The sequence below is a fragment of the Quercus robur genome, chromosome 9, assembly GCF_932294415.1.
Source record: "Quercus robur chromosome 9, dhQueRobu3.1, whole genome shotgun sequence".
Lineage (NCBI taxonomy): Eukaryota > Viridiplantae > Streptophyta > Magnoliopsida > Fagales > Fagaceae > Quercus > Quercus robur.
This window is the reverse complement of record NC_065542.1, coordinates 16,268,688-16,288,528: the sequence shown is the minus strand read 5'-3', so window position 1 is coordinate 16,288,528 and position 19,841 is coordinate 16,268,688. Positions and strand designations below refer to the sequence as shown.

Here is a 19,841-nt window from a genome sequence, read left to right as displayed (position 1 = left end):
CTCTCAGTGATGAGTTGTATCAGGTGAATACTTGTGTTGGTCGCATTGCTCGACGCTAGGCTGAAATGGGTGGTTATACCATGCCTTCCACTCCTACGGCCCCTACGAATGAGAGTGATGCTGACGATGTTGATGATGATGATGCTACTGCTTCTGATGATGAGGATGATGGCGATGCTAGCTCACCCAGCAATGACGAGATTATTACTTGACACTCTTACCCTTTGTCACTCGTGACAAAAAGGGGGAGTTATTTTGGTATGAAAGTAGTCATACTTAGGGGGAGGGTTAGCATAGGAGATTTCTACTAGGGGGAGAGTGCACATTGAGGGATGTAGTGAGGATTGCTTGTATCTTTTTCTTTTCTCTACTTCAGATGCATTTATTCTTGTACCTTAGGTCTTGTGACCATTATTGACATCATTGTACTTATTTTTCTTTATATGTTGATGTATGTTTCTTTCACCTATCCTTACATGTGTTGTTTCTTTTCTTTCTTTATACACATAATTCTTACAACTTGTATGCAATCTATTATTTATGTTTCACACAAAAATGCCTTGATGAGTTTTGTTTAAAATGTTTCAGAAATATAGGTTGTCAAAGTCTACTTGCCATAAACTCTCTTCTTATCAAAGTCTACTTGCCATAAACTCTCTTCTTGCAAAGTTTTTCAAGAGTTTGTGTTAGGATAGATTTTGTTGTATTCAACAAGTGAATATAAGTTAGTGATTTATGACTTCTCTCATATGTTCATTTGTTTGTTGTGGTTTTGTCACGGATTGCTAAAGGGGGAGATTGTTAGGACATATGTGATTCACTTGTTAGGAACATATGTCACTATTTTATGTAATTGACTAATCCTTTAACAAAACATACTTTACTTGTATTGGGTAGAACTAGGATGTGTTTAATACTTCAAGAAATTTTGTTTCAAGATCAAGTATTGAAACCATGCAAGTCTGTCCAAGATTCAAGTCTGAAAAGTGTCTGTCATTAAAGCTCGACAGCTAGTCATCTATCGAGCTTAAAGAGCTGTTCAGCCCCGTGGCTCGACAGCAGCTCGACAAATATTGTATTTGTTGAGGTTTATGAAAAACAAAATTTTAGATCTGTTTTGACTCTAATCCATGATTATGTGTTTGGCTTTCTTTTCTCACAACCCTAGACATATAAAGGGATTATTTTAAGGGTCGTCAAAGTGGACACAAGTTGCACAAGTGTTGAGCAAAGTTTTGTTCAAGCAAATTGTGACCGGAGACAAAATTTGCCCTAGTTCATCGTTCTTGTGTAGAAGTTTCTGTGTTTGTGCACCGTAGGATTTTGTAACCAAGCATTTTCTAGATCTTTATTGTGTGATGAACTGAAAAACTTTGTAGCCAACAACTTTCTTTAGTTGGTGATTGAAGTCACGTATTGGGATCCGCACAATTGGTTAGTCACATACTGGGAGCCATGTATTACAAGGAGAGATTGTCACTACAGAATAAGTCCAATTGGGTATTGGGGTAAGGGTTCAATTGTAGGTTAATATAAGGTACTGGGATTCCTTTACTTGTAACCGCTTGTTGTGATAATAGTGGATTATCGGGAGTGGTGACCTTAAAATCACCCGATAGGGTTTTTGCCGTGTTGGTTTTCTCCATTCGTAAACAAATTACCGTGTTAATTTATTTTCCACTGCACTTAATTTAATTGGTGATTTGTTTGTGTTATCATGCATTTGCATGTTAATTTGATTAATTAATAATCTTAACTAATTAATTCATTCATTCATCACAAGGCGTCAATTCATTTTTGGCTTATCATTCATGTTCTTCGTGTTCTTTGTTTTCAAAGGTTTGTGGTGGAAATTCTTCAAGGTTTTGGAGGCTTTAACTTATAGAACTTCACTGATTTGTAGTTTCTTGAAGTTTCCGGAGGCTTTTGAGCTTAATTCCAGTGAACTTTGAGATCTTGGAAGATGATTTGAATGATTCTGCTTCGAATGTTCTTTGTATTCGAGGTTACAATTCTTGAAATTCCAAGAGGCTTTAGGGCTTGATTCCAACAAAACTTTTGTACTTCTGAATCTTCTTTTATGTTGCTTATGGTGTCTTCCAAGATGCATTGGTGTGTAGAAATGCCTTATGAAGGCTTCTATTTATAGGAGTTTGGAGGTGGGTGAGCAACACATGGCGGAGTCTGATTGGTGACACATATCACAGCTTGATTGGAGGAGCTTTAAGACTTTTCTTCCAAGAAACATGGCATCATTTGATTGGCCAAAATGTCTTAATTTTGAAGGTAACGCATGTTAGCACCCGATTGGACTGCTTATATCATTGCTTACACACATCGGTGTGTGATTGCCATTTTGCATGCTTTTTATGTTTTTATTTCAATGATACTTGGCAAATCTCTGTTGGTTTTTGAATGGTGATAGTAGAAACTAGTAGCAGTACGTGATACTTTGGTAGTATGATGTGTCAGCTTTTGATAGGTCGGAAATTTTCCCTCTCTACAATCTTAATTAAGAATATTACAAATTTTGCCGTATAAACCTTAAAAATTGATGTGTCAACTTTGAAAAATGAAATAATAAAAATTAAAAAAATATATTTATTATATGATTGATGTGGCATAAATTAAACTCATTGCCATTTTAGTTTGTTAGGTTTTTGTTCTAAAGCTAATAGCAGCATTAGTATTTTTTATTTTGAAATGAGAAACTTGGCCGATTTTTCCTAAAATTGTTATAATCGTTATATGCTTGTTATGGAAAAGTTTTCATATTAGGCCGTTTGTTTGCGCACCACTATTGTACATTGATTTTGAATTGTATTTCCTAAAAAAAAAATATATATATATAAATTTGAAATGTATTTTGTAAACATTTTGGTAGAGATTCTTTGGCCACATATATTTATATCATTGGATTAAGATACTAATCGATTTTTGGTGTAGACGTAGATTAAATTTCAGATTTTTTATTTAACTATTAGAGACTTTACCAATTAAGGTAATAGAAACCCATAATTGTATTTTAAAAAAAAAATTAATCTATGTATATGGAAGAGTGAATTTAAAAAAAAAAAAAAAAATGAATATCAATGGAAAAAATGCCGTGACTTGAGAGATCAACAACAACAATCATTGACATAGCTTCAGCCACAATCATCCTCAATTTCGCCTTGCCATTCTCAACGGTGGCGACTAATAATACTATGGAGACATTAACATGGTTGTTTTTACTCTTTTTTGTCATTAGAATGCTGCTTTGATTTGTTTGGGCACCGACAATTTCGATAACCAGGTGTGTCTTGAGCAAGCAAAGCTACAATACTCAACAATATTGAATATTGTTGAGTTTTTGTAGCTTCTGAATAATAATTTATCTTGATTTTTTTATCTTTTTTTTTTTAATAAAATAAAATGAATAAGAGAAGGTGACCTTCCCTACTTAAGCTTAATCATGGTAGCCCCTGACCGCTTCCTTGCTAACACCTCATAATTTGTCTAGTTGTTATTAGTTGCAGCATTTTTTTTGTTTGTTTGTTTGTTTAAATATCAAATTTTAAATTATAATTTTTTTAAAGGACTAATTTACAAACTATACCTCTAAAGTTTTATCCTATTTACATCAACAGCTCTCCAATTATATTTTCCACTAGTTACATAAGTTTGTCACGTGTGTTTAGTTTATTTTATATCAAATAAAATGATGTCATATTATTTTTTTTTTATGTTATTTCATTTTTAATTTTTTGAATGTAAACTAAACACGCATGAGGGGATGTTGATACAAATAGCATAAAAATTTATAGAGTAAAATTTAAATTCTAAAATTTTATGGCGTAAAATTTAAATACTTCCAAACTTTAGTGGCTAGTTTGCAATACAACCAAAAAGGGAAAAAAAAAAAAATCAAACCAATAATAAACTTTTTCCCCAATGGGTTCCTTTTAGAAATAAGAGAAAACCTAGGCTCCTTTAGACAAACCTCATAACATTATTTAATACGTAAAACTGAGGAGCCTTGTGTTTCCAAAAAAAAAAAGAAAAGAAAAAACAAACAAAATATCTAAAAACTCTGTCCTTAGGGTTTCGAAGAACAAATCTCGAATTTCACTCTCTTTGTCAATCGCTGCCTTCCGAAAGGTAAAACAACGAATCTCAAACCCTCACTTCTCTATCAGATCTTCAAGATTCTTCTTCGTATATATATTTTCTCTCTCTCTCTCTCTCCCTCTATACTTTTTTTTCCCTCGTTGTTCTGTTTGGTTCCTGAGAAAATAGAGGAAAAATTTGTGATCTGGGTAATTTTGTTCCTGGGTTGGAGTTTCTTTTGTAAAAAATTTACTCTTTCTTCTCTTCTGATAACAGTTTTCTTGGAAACCAAACGGAGAGTTTAGGCTCTGATTAGGGTATTGTGGTTTTATCTTATCGGTAGATCTGATTGTTCTGTTTAGGAATTTGCTTATTTTAGCTCTAATTTAATTTTTTGTGGGTGTTCTCTTAGTACTATATAATTTTTCCTGTTCAAATTTTTGATGGGTCTAGTGTGAATATGGCTTTTGATTATATGGATTTTGTAGATTATTTAGCTGGAGGTACTAGGAGATAGTTGTGTTGCGCTGGTTGTTTTTGGTTTAATAAGTTGATATTGTTGGTGCTATTGGTGTATTGGACTCGGGTTTTCTGTATCTGTTTGGAAATGGAATGGCTTTATAAGCTTCTTTCTTTTTCTTGGGTTGTTTCCCTCCAATGTTTAGCCAAATGTGAGACATGTGGTATATATTTGATTTTGTATGGTTTCCATGGTTTTTCTTTTAAGACCATTAATTGGGTTAAATGGGAGGGAAACTCTCCCAAACAAGTTGAAGGGTGAGGTTGTAGGTTCACGACCCACTGGTGCGTGTGTTACTTGTGAGGAAAGGTTCATAATGCCACTCTGCTGATGAGCTCTAGCTCAACTGCCACCTCCTCCCCTTGCAAGTGCTTGGTGGAGGGTGAGATCGTGGGTTCATGACCCATTGTTTGTATTTGTGACTTACCAATATTTTTTTTAAAAAGGGAGCATGATGCCACTTTTGGTCTAGAAAAGGTTTGGTTTCCTTGACTCTGAAGTTAGTTTTATTTGAACACGATCCCCAGAAAGATGTACTGTTCACACCCCAGTAACACTCTCTTTTTGGTTGGATTCATTCGATGCGAATGTGATTAGTGACTACTTGAATGTGTTAGCTGACACTCAATTTAGTTAAATATCTTGGTTTCATTTGGGAGGGTGGAAGGGAGAAACTGTGTGCATGCATGCGTGCGTGCATACAGATTTGAGATTGTTGCATTCAATTTTGCTTTTATTGGGGGTATTGTGAGGTTGGGCTTAGGTGCAATGCAAGTGCCTTCCTGTTGGCGTATTATGATTAGTGGGTTTTTTGGGTTTTCTCTGTTGCATTATGGGTTTTTAGAAGCTTTACTTGTAATTTTGGTAACATTTACGGGAAATAGTTCATTAACATGATCTTATTTTCATGGGAAAATTTTCATGGAAAAGAGCCATAATAATGTCCACTGTCAAGTCTCTATCTGATGTGGTTATAGACTTCATCCAGTTACAATCCATATATTTTTTATAATACGTAATCCACTTGCAACTTACGAACAATATAACTTTGATTTGTTTTTAATAATTATCTCGTTTGTGTGGCCGATATTCCATGGGTTTTATACTGTGGTTGCGCTTACATCAGTAGGCTGGACTAATTGCAGTTGCTTTGAGTAAGTTTACTTATTTCTTTGTCCAAGATATATTACATAAACATGAAACTTCTGTCTCATAATGTGGCCAGGAAAAATGAGGCCCATCTTCTGTGGAAATTTTGAGTATGACGCACGGCAGTCTGATCTGGAACGGCTATTTGGTAGATATGGGAAGGTTGAGAGGGTGGATATGAAGTCTGGTGAGATCTCTTGTCTGCCTTGTGTTTGTTTGGTTCTTTGTTTTTTTGTTTGTTTGTTTTTTTTTTGAAGTTATCCTTAATATTCAATTAACTTCTCAAAAAAAAAAATCTACCTTGATTCTCTTTTCTGGTTTGCTTTATCTGCTAATCATTATAATTTTGGTATTGAGACCTGGATGCTGAGCTCTTAAACGTTCATTTAGCTCTTAAAATAATCTATTAGTAAATGTTTAACATTTCTGGGGTCAAACTTCAAGAGTGAACTCTCTCGGAAAACGTTTGAGCAATTGAAAGTTTTGTGAGTTAGCAAGTCATGCAAGAGTGATAAATGATCACGTAACAAAAAAAATGGTGAACACAATTGCGTATTTGATCCGATTTTACTTGGTTCCACCGCGGAAGAGAACTGAAATGTGGTGCAAATTGGGAAAGCATGAAGGATGATTTGGTGCTGATGAAAATAAATTTAGGAGAGTTAAAGGAGTGGGTAATTGCTATAATTCAATGTCCTGTGGTAGCACACTAGTTGACTCATAACAAGGTAATCGCTTGAACTTCCTGCAATTGCAGGCTTTCACTTGTTTGAAAAATAAATTGCTTGATAAATTTTTTGGGGTTCTATTGATGAACACAAAGCAGAGTGATTTATATATTTTTTTGGGAAAAAAGAAAGAAATTACTTTATGTATTTATAATGTGCACTGGTATGTGATGTATATCGCGTAAACTAGACAATCATATAAAAATTGCCTATACTCTTCTCAATAAGGCATGGGGTCCTCCACCGGCAAGTCAACTCAGCAGGAGCAAACCTATCCTCGAAGGTGGCTGGTTCCCAAAATTCTTGTGGCTCGGCAGTCTTATCATAACCTCAAGCAGAATACATGATTCAGCGACTGCTTTCTTTGTTGAGTTATAGTGGGGGTTCAGGATATGTTTAAGAAAAACATGTTTTTTATGAGGCATCAACCCCCATACTCAACATTTTCTTTGGCGCAGGATTATCTTGGCATGTCCTAATTCTTCCTGGCTAATGGATGGGCTCTTCAGAATTCTATTTTCTGCCTGTGACGAGCTTCCTCTTCTTTATTTTTAAGAAGAGTCATTCTGATCCTCAATGGACTACCATCCCACGTTTCCCTCAGTCACCATTGCCTTTCATCCCTCATGACTTTTGCCCAGCCTTCAATTTCAGACATGTTTCAGGTTGAAACATTGCCGACCTCACAGCAGAGGCAGCAGAATAGATGGAGAAGGCACTCTATTCATTGACCTACCATGAGACATCCACTTTTGGAATGTTGTTCCTTCACACCACTTAGTTCATCACACAAGGTCTGTTACTGATTTTGCTGGTCACTTAGTTTATAGAATTCACGGAAGTTACCAACATCTTTATTTTAGGTTAGATTTTCAGGGGCTTTATTTTTTCTAAAGGGTGAAATGCCGTCGTGTTGAAGAATCCTTTAAAGGGAGGATTCTTGCCTTAGATATCTTTTTCTGACTTACATAAGTTTATTAATTTTGATTCTTTTGTTCTACTTCCCTGGTTTTTAGGATTTGCTTTTATCTATATGGAAAATGAGAGAGATGCCGAGGATGCTATTCGGAGACTTGATCGAACAGAATTTGGTCGTAAGGGACGTAGGCTTCGTGTTGAATGGACAAAAGTAATGTATCTTATTGTTGTTGGGATTATTAATTTTTTCTATCACTCTGTTCTTTTGTTTGTTTTAATTAGCATTGTGCTTAAGCTATTTTATATTTGTATGGCAGCATGAGCGTGGCATTAGAAGGCCTGGAGGTTCCAGAAAATCTTCAGCTAATACGAGGCCTTCAAAGACCTTGTTTGTTATTAATTTCGACACACATCATACTAGGACTAGGGACTTGGAGAGGCACTTTGAACCATATGGGAAGATAGTGAGTGTAAGGATTAGAAGGAACTTTGCATTTGTTCAGTATGAATCACAGGAGGATGCTTGTAGAGCATTGGATGGAACAAACATGAGGTATGTCTTTGTCATCTGTTTTAAAACATACTAGCTTTCAAAGGAACGTTCTCAACATCCATCCCCTCCCCTCCCCTCCCCCCCCCCCCCCCCCCCTCTTTTTTCCTTTTTCTTATAAAGTAATCAATAGTGAAAATACCCTTGGGCATCTTTTGAGTTGATGAAATGGTTTGCTCTGTTGACATGTGGCAGGATAGTTCTAAGGCTTGAATATTCATATTGTTAGATTTATTGAGATATCTTTAATGCTTCTAATGATGATAATTTGTATTTTAATTCTGTTATGCAGCAAGCTGTTGGATCGAGTTATTTCAGTGGAGTATGCAGTTCGGGATGATGATGATGAAAGAAGAAACGGATATAGTCCTGATAGGAGAAGTCGAGATAGGTCATTGGAGAGAGGTCGTGATAGAAGGCGATCCCCAAGCCCCTATCGAAGAGAGAGGGGCAGCCCTGATTATGGCCGTGGTGCTAGTCCATATAGGAAAGAGAGAGGAAGCCCTGATTATGGCCGTGGGGGCAGCCCAAGTCCCTATAGGAGAGAGAGGGCTAGCCCTGATTATGGTCGGACACGCAGTCGTAGTCCTTATCAAAGAGATAGGGTTGGGTCTGATCGTCGCCGTGGTCCTAGCCGTAGTCCTTACCAACCAGAAAGGGTGAGTGCTGATGTTGCTCGTGGCCCCAGCCGTAGTCCTTATGGAAGAGAGAAGGCAAGCCCTGACAATGGTCGTGGCCCCAGCCGTAGTCCTTATGAAAGGGAGAGGGAAAGCCCTAACAATGGTCGTGACCTCAGCCGCAGTCCTTATGGTAGAGAGAGGGCTAGTCCTGAAGATGGTCGAGTCCCCAGCCAAAGCCCTTATGATGGGAGAGAGAGAGCTAGCCCCGACAATGGTCGTGAAGTCAGCCCCATACCCGAACCCAGGGACAGCCCTAATTTTGGTGGTGGTCCAGAAAGCCCTATGCATGAGAGATATCGCAGGTTTGCATGATTGTGATTTATTTGTCTTATCCTGTTGTCTTTACCTTAATATCAACATTTGGGCATGTAGATTGTTTTACTTATGTATTCCTTGTGTAATCTGGTAATGCAGTCGATCACCCCCCGGAGAGGAATGATCTTGATCTCAATGATCAGAAAGAGCATCGCAGGTTTGCATGATCGTGACTTATTTGTGTTATCCTGTAGTCTTTACCGTAATGACAACATTTTGGCTTGTAGATTGTTCTACTTATGTATTCCTTGTGTTATCTGATAATGCAGTTTATCACCCCCAGGAGAGGAATGATCTTGATCTCAACATTCAGAAAAGAACTGCATTTGGTTGTACTGATTTGTGTTGGGTGGCAAAACTCATGTAAAATTTGTACCAATTCACCTTTTTCAGTAACAACTATTGGGGAGTTTGGTAAAAATTTATGCTCCCGAACCTTTGTAGGACCTAGTTGACGTTAGTCTAGTTTTTAGACATTTGTATGCTTTGATTTCTGCTCGACTTTGATGGATGTTATTGTTGGTTTAAACAAAAATTCTGTATACAAGACCTCTAATCTATGTTGGCCTTGATTCTACTCTATTCTCATATTGTACCTTAAATCAGAATAACAGTTAGCTCTCTAAAACAGGTAGTGGTGGTTGCAGATCCTTATTTTGTGGGTCTCTTAAAAGATTGTACCGCCATATAAGACTTGATCTTATCTCTTGTGGGAGTTGTATGGGTTAATGAATAAGATGTTCATGGATGGATCTGAAATTTTTAGTATGTACAAAATTGGATGTCATGTCAAAATTCTAGGGGTGGGGTTTTCCATTGGTTTCTCTGCTTGTAAACCATCGTCAAAAGTTTTATGTTATGAGTACACTGTATTTGACAAATCATGCCATGATGACCCCTGGTTTCTCAGCTTGTAACCATTGTCAAATTATGTCTTACCGAAAAGAAGACAATTTTCATTGTCCCGAGTCAAATTGGTTGATTTGGTGTACCTCTTGTCTTGTGGATTCACAGAATATAGCAGGTTCTCTATTTGTAATTCATCAACTGGGAACATGAAAATCTGCGCTCACAGATTAATCTTCACTTAAATACCATTTGTGCTCAAGTTAGCGGAATTGGCCTACTTACACAATTCGGGAAGAGAGCAAAATCCAACTCAACACGGCCAGCATTATTTGATTGATTTGGTGTTTTTCTTAGGTTGTGAACCTACTGTTGGTTATGCAGAGATGGATACATATTGTACTTGAAAGGAGAGAGGCATCAGTTTCTTTTAACATTGGACCTCTAACAAAGCAAAAATTGTTTTATGTATCGGATATATGTATTCTCTTCACCCAACATATGAGATTTACATATATGAGATTTACATAGAAAAAGGAAAGATACATGTGTTTGAATCGTTTGATATGTGGGATACCTGCTTCCATTTCTATTGACTATATATGGGATACCTGCTTCCATTTCTATTGACTATTGTAAAGTATTTTCCTTTTCCCTTGTAGTCGCTTAGTGGGTTGAGCTCTCTCTCCGAACCAAGTGAGTGGGCTGGATTCGACAAATTCAAACATTGATAATTGATTATTACTATTATATTGCGTAAGGGATAGAGGAGCTTTGATGACTAAAGCAGAGGCATTAGTCATCGTTTTCACACTTAAAACTTAAGGACATTGGGCAAAATTCCGGCATTGGCAGTAATTTACCACCATGTTGAATGTGTATTGAGGTTACGATAAAGTGAAAGAAAGAGGCTGGCTTTGAATTAATCACCCTCAAAATTATTAAAATCTAGTAGCCCCAGTCAAATTTTGCTAGCTAAATATGAATGTTCCATTGACTTGAACTAACAAATGAGATCGGGTTTTACTAGGAACAATCAATGTTTCCAACCATCTTTTCAATTCCGTTGATTAAAATTTTAAGCACACTTTATCTTTATTGACCGACCAGTAATCATCAAATTATGAACAAGATTTTCAAAATAAGCTAAAAGCGTGTCCAAATGTTGGCTGAAAGAACGAGATCATGATTGGGCTCTTTGGTGCTTTTTGGCCCAGTTACACCCATTCCAGTCACAGCTCACGCCTATTCTACATTCTTTCTAGTTTCTATGACACTGACACTTCTTTGACTTGGTCATAACTTCTAAAGAATTTTAACTTCATTTGGTTTCAACTCTAAACTAGCGAGTTAAGCATTACTCAATGCCATTTACTACATCTCCACATATCATTTGGGCAATACAAAATCACAAGTGTTGTGGATAAATTTCCATTGGATCTAAGTTTTCCTCCAAAATTCTCACCCAACCCATTATTGTGATTAATGAAGACAATCATGTGCATTAAACAACATGACTTATTAAAAAACTAATGTGACTAAATTGACACATGGATAGTCATTTGAATCACCATGTAATGGGTTGAAATGATTTTTCTCCAAACTATTTTGAAGAAAACCATTTATATTGGTCCAATAAAATGGGCTTCTTTTAAAAGGGAGAGGGGGGGGGGGGGGGGTGGGTTAACTCTATTAAATTCATTTGAACAAAAGAATTATAGATGAAGGTACTTTTTAATTTTTTTTTTTTTTTTGACTTCTTGCCCATACAATCAAACAAAGTAGGGATTTGAAATCTTGGACCAAGGCTTCATGATAACATCAAGATAGTAAGTTGTTTATGGTAATTAACACTTTTTAGAGACCTAATTCTTGGCCAATTTTATTTAAAAAACTTTGTTATCTTTCTAACATGATTATATATATATATATATATATATATATATATATATATATATACACACACTAGTCATAATTATAAAAGGAAGGCATCTATTATCCTTTTGATTTTTATTTATTTATTTATCTTGTCTTAGTTTATCCTCTTCCATACAAGTATACAACTTTTACTATTGTCCTTTTTATTTTATTTTATAATTTTTTTGATTATCTTGTTTTAGTTTATCGTTATCCTCTCCATACAAATATAAAACTTTTGCTATAGGTAACTCAATCAAAGAAAGTGAAAAGAACATGTTCGTATCTTTTTTTTGTGGTGCACCTTTAAATATAGGTCCAATTCCAATATCACAATAACATAGTCATTTCAATATGACATTTAAGAAAAAAAAAATCCAAAAGAAAATAATAAGTTGCTCTTGCTCCCCCTATTTGCTCACGGCCTAAAATTTTCCGACCGTCCCTTAAAAAGCAACCCACAAGTGTTAAGGTGGGGTCCCCTTTATATTGCATTTGCTTTTTCGGACAGCGTTTTTTTTCAAAGTTAAATCCAAAATCCACCTTTCTGGAGCGTGAAATCCAAACTTTACAAATTCACCTCCCAATGAAAAGAGTACAAACTACAAAGACATTTTATGGAGAGCGTGGAGTGTACAACATTTATATAGCGAATGGGATAAAATAATTACCGTAGAGATTATTATACTCTCTTTTTGGTGTAGATCACGATATGGATAATATGCTTTTCCTTTTTTCTCACCGCACTGTTACCTTGGAAAGGAAACATTTACAATGTGGCCCCACTTCTCTCAATATGTGACCACCGTACGATTTACAGAATACGGCGAAGTTGTTGTCAAGTACTCTCGTTTCAGAGTACGAAAAAATAAATTTACTTTGTACTCATATTTATGATTCATTCTACTAGTTAAATTCTTAGTAAAATTTATTCCCTAATTACATTTTGTCAATATGTGGTTTGCCTCTAATTTTATGTGTTTATTCGTGATTCAAATTTTGACATTTTGCTCACCTGTGATTGTCACCGTTTATGTGCCGTGTACTCACCTCTCCCTCACCGTTACTCTAACATAGAAATATGTAAAAACTCACTTCCATCCAGATCAAAACACTTTCACTCAAATTTTAAACATGAACAATATGAAGAACATACCCAAATTTTGAAATTTGAGTTGGCTCACTAAACCCAGAACATGAAGATTAACCAAAAACTAAACCCATATTTTTCTGTTTTTCATGTTCAAACTAATTGTACCCAAACTAAACCCACAATCATGTTCTGGGTTTAGTGAGTCTGAAGAAAAGTAGAAGAACATATCCAAACCTATAAATCTTGAAGATTAACCAAAAACTATATGATATTAATAAAAAAAACCATGCGTGTACTGTTCATGACCCTATTCTGTTGGAGAAACACATTGCTACTTGAGAAGAAACTGAACGGTGCATTTTGGTATTACCACACCCATCGTCACCCACGAAACACACAGAAGCTCTGATCACAACGACACGGTGCGCGTTGGATTCTCGTCTCCAACGGCTATTTTCTCGGTACAACGATTTTGATTAGGTAATGCAAACTATGTTGCTCCTATATTGGAGGAGATTAATGTTCAACCTTAAACAAAATCCTCTACTCCATCTGGGGATTACCTTTCTCCCTTTTTCAATCCAAAAGCAATCTATAACCCCATGGTAGTTGGTGAAGTTAGTGGATACCATGAAAAAAAAAAGTGTAGTCTCAGCTCTTAGAGCAGAAAAATGAGTCGTGAGTTGGATATTGTTTTCTTCTTTTGCATATTTGTTAGTTGAGTTGATTGTGTCAGAATTTTCTGTTGAGCCTTGTCTTCAACTGTGGCGGATCTTTTTTATTTTTTTATTTTTTAAATGAAATCTTACTGATTTATCAAAAAAGAGAAGTTTTGTTTTCCTTTGGAATGGATTTTTTTTTTCATGTTGTTTAAGAGATGGGCATTGGATATGCAGATATTCGTGGGATGAGAAATATTAATTTTTGGGTTTAATTTTTGGTTAATCTTCAAGATTTTTGGGTTTGGGTATGTTTTTCTACTTTTCTTCAGACTCACTAAACCCAGAACATGATTGTGGGTTTAGTTTGGATACAATTACTTTGAACATGAAAAACAGAAAAACCTGGGTTTAGTTTTTGGTTAATCTTCATGTTCTGGGTTTAGTGAGCCAACTCAAGTTTCAAAATTTGGGTATGTTCTTCATGTTGTTCGTGTTTAAGATTTGATTGAGAGCGTTTTGATCTGGATGGGAGTGAGTTTTTACATATTTCTATGTTAGAGTAACGATGAGGGAGAGGTGGGTACACGACACATAAACGGTGACAATCACAGGTGGGCAAAGTGTCAAATTTGAACCACAGGTAGGCACATAGAATTAGAGGCAAACCACAAGTGGGTAAAGTGTAATTATCCCAATTTACTATTTATTAAAAACATGTAATTTTTGAAAAATTATAACGTTAAATGTGTGAAGTGAAATTTGTGGTGTTGTCTTTATTTTAGTACGTCATTCTTTTTCTATTTTGTATTTGTTTTTGTTTGTTTCTTTAAAAAAATAGTAATTATATCATATTGATTAAATTAGTGTATTGTATAACTTATTTCATCATTTCTTAACAATTAACATAGCTTTTGTGTAGAGTTTCTATTATGACTGTGTTATAATCTCATTCTATTTTTCTTGTACGTATGTGTTTATTTCTTTAAAAAAAAAAATGTTATACGTGTGTGACAAAGAGTTAATAGTTAGTTTTTTTTTTTAATAGAAAAATGGCTAAAGGGGAGTGTAGCTTTCCTACTTAAATGTAACTATAATAGACTCTAATCACTCGCAAAGCAACCGTATCGATATGTCTAAAAGATTCCATCTATTTTACACAAAAAAAAAAACTTACTTTTTCTATTTTACACTATCACTTTTATAAAACACCCACATCATTTTATTTATTATACACATTTTTTTTATTAAAACAATATTTTTCCTCACTATTTCTATTATTTCCCACCTAACCCACAAAGTCTCTGCCTCTCACTTTCTCGTAACCCACAAAGCCTCTGCCTCTCTCTCATCCCTCAAAGTCTCTGCATCTCTTTTTTTTTTTTTTTTTGACAATTCAAAAGCTACAAGGAAGAGAGAAGATGAAGATGATTGAAACATAAGGAAATCATTGGCTCCACATGCATTCAGAGAGAAAAAAGGGGTTACGGATTTCAGGAAGATCTCCACCCCTCTTCTCTTCCTCTGAGAGCAGAACCTCATTAAAGTCTTTGCATCTCAAATCCCTTATCTTTCTCCTTAATTCTTAGATCTCTTAAGTTTCTGTCACCATTGGGTTTGTATTTGGTTTTAATTTTGGGTTTGGGTTATGGGTTTTCGGTTAATAGTTTAATTTTGAGTTGATTTTTTGTGAATTTTGGGTTTCCGTTGTTTTAACGGGTTTTGGTGGTGGTGGTTTTTTTAACGGGTGGTGATGGTTGGACGGCGTGGGGTGGATGGTGGGATTTATGTGTTTGGTGGTGGTGCTCTTACAGGTTTTGTGAGACAATGAGAGATGGTGGGTTCTAGGTTTTGTGCGTCTTTGTGTTGGTTTGTCTGTGTGGGTGTGTTTGTGTGTATCAGAGGAAGAAGAAGATAATGAGGAAGAGAAGAAGCATGAGTTGGTTTTGCAAATGGAAAAGAGAGAAAAAAAGGGAGCAAAATGGGAAATTAATAAAATAATATGATACATAGCTACAGTAACCGTGTATATACACACAGTTATTGTAGCAAATGTGTAAATATACATAATTTTAGAAAGACTAATATAAAAAAATTTTGAGATAAAATGTGTAAAATTGGTTACTTTTTATATTTTATAAATATTTATATTTATTGTTGTGAATGCTCTTAAGCTAAAACCTCATTTTGAAGAAATATAAGAAGTACCACCGCATCGTTAATGAAAGAAGAGTAACTTGAAACTCAAAACGCTTTGCGCAATGGAGTCGTTGGTCCAAAGGCCCTGTTGGTAAAGTTAGTTTATTTTCAAAACCTTAGATTATTTGCATAAAAAAAATTAAAACAAAAGCCGAACACACTCTGTTATCGTTGAGGCCCACTTTTACAGGTTTCACAATCATACTAATCAGATGGTGTCTCCCGCCAGGATTTCATTCTGCGTCATGGTCAGAGACACGAGTGGGTTTTAGCATTATGCCAGTCTGTAAATAATGGTACTGTTGCCTCAGCTTTTTGCCATTAAAAAAGAGCTATTGAAATGAAAACAAACATTTCTTTACTCCATGCAATAATATTTCCGGGCCAACACGTTGGTTGGTTCAGTGGTTAGGAGTTTGTGACCCTGTTTGTCAGGTTTGGATTTGAGTCCTCTCTATAGCTAATTGTTGGTGGGTATCCTTGGTGGAATTGACCCCTTACACGGTCTGGTTAGAACAGTCGGAACCTATGTCAGACCGGCGCCTTGTCCGGGGGTATAATATAACCATAAAGACTCCAATTTTCTTTAACCAAGATAATAATAATAATAATAATATTTCTGGCACTAAAGCAATTCTTTTTTTATTTTTATTTTTTATTTTTTATTTTTTATTTTTTTTAAATATATGCTAACTTGAATTTTGAAACTCTAAATTTTTTTTTATATAAGATAGAATTTCTACTTTAATCTAATCTAAGTGTATATGTGTGTGAAACTCCTTCTTGAAAATTTGAATCTTGACCCTTACCCCTCACACCCCCACAAGCACTTATACTTGTGAAATGACCACCACACTAAGGGTGTGCGGTGGTTGAACCCAATTTTGGTTCATCTTTTAATTGATATCTAGAATCTAGATAGATTAAAGACATTCATTTATTTTTCAATCTACCCTACATTGGCCTCATAGTTGAACTTAATCCTTGTAACTTGATGTTTATTGGGAAAATTATTATGTCTTCTCATATGAGTTTGTTTCTGTCTCAAATTGGGAGGGATAAAAATATATGTAGTATATATAATTATTAAACATTTAAAAGGTTTGGTTGACAAAAATAAGACCCAAAAAAAGTCCAATGATCCTCCTATATATTTTTTTGAGCAATTGAATCCATGATTATAGAGACAATTACTTTTTTTTTTTCCTTTTTTTAATGGTTTTTTTATTATTTTTTTTTATGGTAATATTTGCTAAAATTTTGGATCATTCATGTTTTTTAAGATATTATTGGTTCAACAAAATTTTTTTCATTCATTAATTGAAAATATATATTTTTAGAATTAACTTCGATGTTGAATGGGACAAACCCCTGAAGATAGAACTCATTCCCTCCCAAATGGGAGAACATGGAGGCACCACTTGAACCAAAGGATCGGTGGTAATATAGACCGTTCTAATCAACTTATTCCCTTTCACATGTGGATTTACCCAATATTATATCATGCCACATCCAAAATAAATTTCAAATTTTATTTATGAATAATTTATTAATTCTGTTAGTATTAAAGGATTTTAAAAGTAAAATTAGATATAAAGAAAAAGGATAAAAATCCTCTTTCTCCAATATGGACATCAAAGACTGAAAGTAAATTTCAAGCACTAATTTTTTTTTTTTAATTTTTTTATTATACATGTGTAAATAGAAGTCCTGCATAGAGGGAAAATGAAAAACTTGAGAAATTAAAATAATATAATTAAGTCTAAATACCTAATTTTAAACTTTTGAATTAAGTGAAGTCTCTATATGTTATATTAAGGTCTCAATTGAAGTTTGATGTTTTATTTGAAAAACAGTTTGTATGAACTCGAGCAAGCACTATGACACTAGTATAAGAATTTAATTCTTTTATGGTCAAAAGTAGGTACAGTAGGGTTACTTATGATCACTGTGTGTTTGTTAAAAAAAAAAAAAAATTTTGATGGTGAGTTTATTATTCTCTTAGTCTATGTGGATAACATGTGTTGTTGGTTATAGCTAGTAAAATTGATAAATTGAAAAAGGAATTGAGTAAATCCTTTGCCATGAAAGGCTTGGGAATGGCAAAACAAATGGTTGGTATGAAGTATCTTGCAATGGTAAGAATAGATAATTGTAGCCAAATTAAATAAAGTTACATTAGGAAACTGGGAGATAGATTGAACATGAGCAAGACAAATTAAAAATAGTGAGTTTTCCACTTTCAAGTCAGTTGAAGTTAAGTTCCAAGCAAATTCCTACAAGTGAGAATGAGAATAGAATAATTAAAAAAAAAAAAAAAAAAAAAAAAGTACCTTAGAGCATTCACATTAGAATTTACAAAAATTCTTGTCTATTTTAGCATAAGAACCTACTTTTTTATTATTATACATATTCACTTTTCAAAACACATGCACATGCATCAGATTATTTATTTTAAACTACATTTCATTAAAATATTAATTTTTTTAATTGTTTCTTTCTCTTCACACAATAAAAAAAGAATAAACAATAAAATGCAAAATAAATAGTGTTAGTATAAATTTATACAGTTACTGTAATAAACTTATAAATTTGCATAATTATACACAAACTAGTGTGGATAATTTTTAGGTAAATTTGTGTAAATTCTACACATTTTTTTTATTATACATGACCTAATGTGAATGCTATTATGGATTAATTGTTGTTAGTTTAATGGATGATGATATACTGTGCATGAGGCCCCCTGATATTGGTCATTGTAGGGACACGATTCTCAAACGGCCCAACAATGACGTTGGGCTCGCGCGTGATGGATCCCTCACAATAAAATTTGTAGAGAGTGGGCTTGAAAGGCTAACGTTTGGTCACAGGGCATCTGTCCAGACCGGGCGTTAGGGAAACCCAGATAGGAAAAGGCTTCGAGCTGGATGCCCAAGTCATACAGCTTTGTAAATAGAGGAATTAGGCTCCTCAGATCTCGTCCGAGGAGCACTATTGTTTTTCCCGGTTACCCGACGGTGGGTTTTCCGTGGTGGTGCGCATATATCGTCCGGGCATTCTCATTCCTGAAGTTTTTCCCAGGAAGTGAGATGGGGGCCTCCTCCTCATTAGTTTACCTTTCCTTTTATACTAGCCTACGTTTGTTGTCCCTCGTCCACGTGTAGGGTCAGTTTTTCCAGGATTGATATTTGTCCCGTCAATCCCATCCCCGCATCGTTGGGCATGGTTAATAAAGCCTAAGAATCCGGTTCTGTTAGGTGCAATGTCATATCAATGAGGGGTATTAAGGACAATTTTCCCGAGATATTTTCTGATCTTTTAAGTTTGCTTGTATGCCACTTTCATCAAGGAGACTTTGGGTCTGCCGAGGACTAAGCTGTCCTCGGCCGTATCTTCGGGCCACTTTGGGCTTACTATTTTTGGGCTTGGGCCCTAGCCTTCTTCAGTTTGGGGTCTGTGGACTCCCCATAAGCGAGCGGGCCGAACCCACAAACTATTGGGCCCCACAGTCATGTTTTTGAATTGATAAATCATTTCAAATGGAAATGTTTTGCAGCTGTAAAATGAAAATTTCAAGAGCAAAACCCTAGAAATAAAGGAGAAAGAGCACTAAAAGTATCTTTTCAGTTCGTGTTTTACTTTGCTCGAACTTTCACATTCTTACTAGTTTCTCAAAGCCACAGGGCATAGGCGTCAGTTGGTGAAGTCATATTGATAATGATATGACCATAAGTCGGTAAGTGCAAACTAAAAGATACAAATAGACGTTGGAATTGGAATGGAATGACTAACTTTACTTGTTTCAAAGCTGACTTGTGTGAGAACTTATTATAGATGTGTGAACAATTTTTTTTTTTTTGAGGAAGATGTGTGAACAATTAACCAATATCCTCTCATGCATTCACACTCCGTCCATTCCACACTACCAACCAAATGGGAAAATGGCTTTATGTAAAGAAGACAAAGTTGAATCAAATTGGCTTTATAGGAGAAGACAGTCAAAAAAACAGAACAAAACAAAAATAAAATAAAAGAGCAAAGAGGAAATTTTTTAGATGCTTCTCTTCACAGTTCGTCTTACATAAAGAAAAGAAAAAAAACTTAAAGCTAATTTGTTCTTTTCACCGGCAATTAGACTGAGACCTTAAGAAGTTCATAAAGATAACATCTTGCCA

The 19,841-nt window shown here is 35.0% G+C and overlaps 1 protein-coding gene across 2 annotated transcripts; it reads left to right on the top strand.

The window, feature by feature from the left end:
• The first annotated feature begins 3,994 nt into the window (after positions 1 to 3,994).
• On the top strand, positions 3,995 to 9,531 carry LOC126700334 (serine/arginine-rich splicing factor RS40). 2 transcript variants are annotated; one of them, XM_050398431.1, is made up of 8 exons: positions 4,017 to 4,140; positions 5,835 to 5,945; positions 6,945 to 7,280; positions 7,503 to 7,615; positions 7,722 to 7,957; positions 8,247 to 8,936; positions 9,049 to 9,106; positions 9,219 to 9,531. In XM_050398431.1, the coding sequence occupies exons 4-7, from the start codon at positions 7,520 to 7,522 to the stop codon at positions 9,071 to 9,073; spliced, it is 1,047 nt and encodes a 348-aa protein (XP_050254388.1). In that variant the 5' UTR covers positions 4,017 to 4,140; positions 5,835 to 5,945; positions 6,945 to 7,280; positions 7,503 to 7,519; the 3' UTR covers positions 9,074 to 9,106; positions 9,219 to 9,531. The 2 variants fall into 2 exon arrangements, with proteins under 2 accessions (XP_050254387.1, XP_050254388.1); XM_050398430.1 differs by lacking the exon at positions 6,945 to 7,280 and having other exon boundaries at positions 3,995 to 4,140.
• The last annotated feature ends 10,310 nt before the right edge of the window (positions 9,532 to 19,841 follow it).

Bases quoted from the DNA above. Each gene is read 5' to 3' on its own strand.
- LOC126700334 (XM_050398430.1), top strand. From the start codon at position 5,840: ATGAGGCCCATCTTCTGTGGAAATTTTGAGTATGACGCACGGCAGTCT. The intron at 7,616-7,721 runs GTAATGTATCTT...TTTGTATGGCAG, and splicing joins TTCGTGTTGAATGGACAAAA to CATGAGCGTGGCATTAGAAG. The intron at 8,937-9,048 runs GTTTGCATGATT...CTGGTAATGCAG, and splicing joins ATGCATGAGAGATATCGCAG to TCGATCACCCCCCGGAGAGG.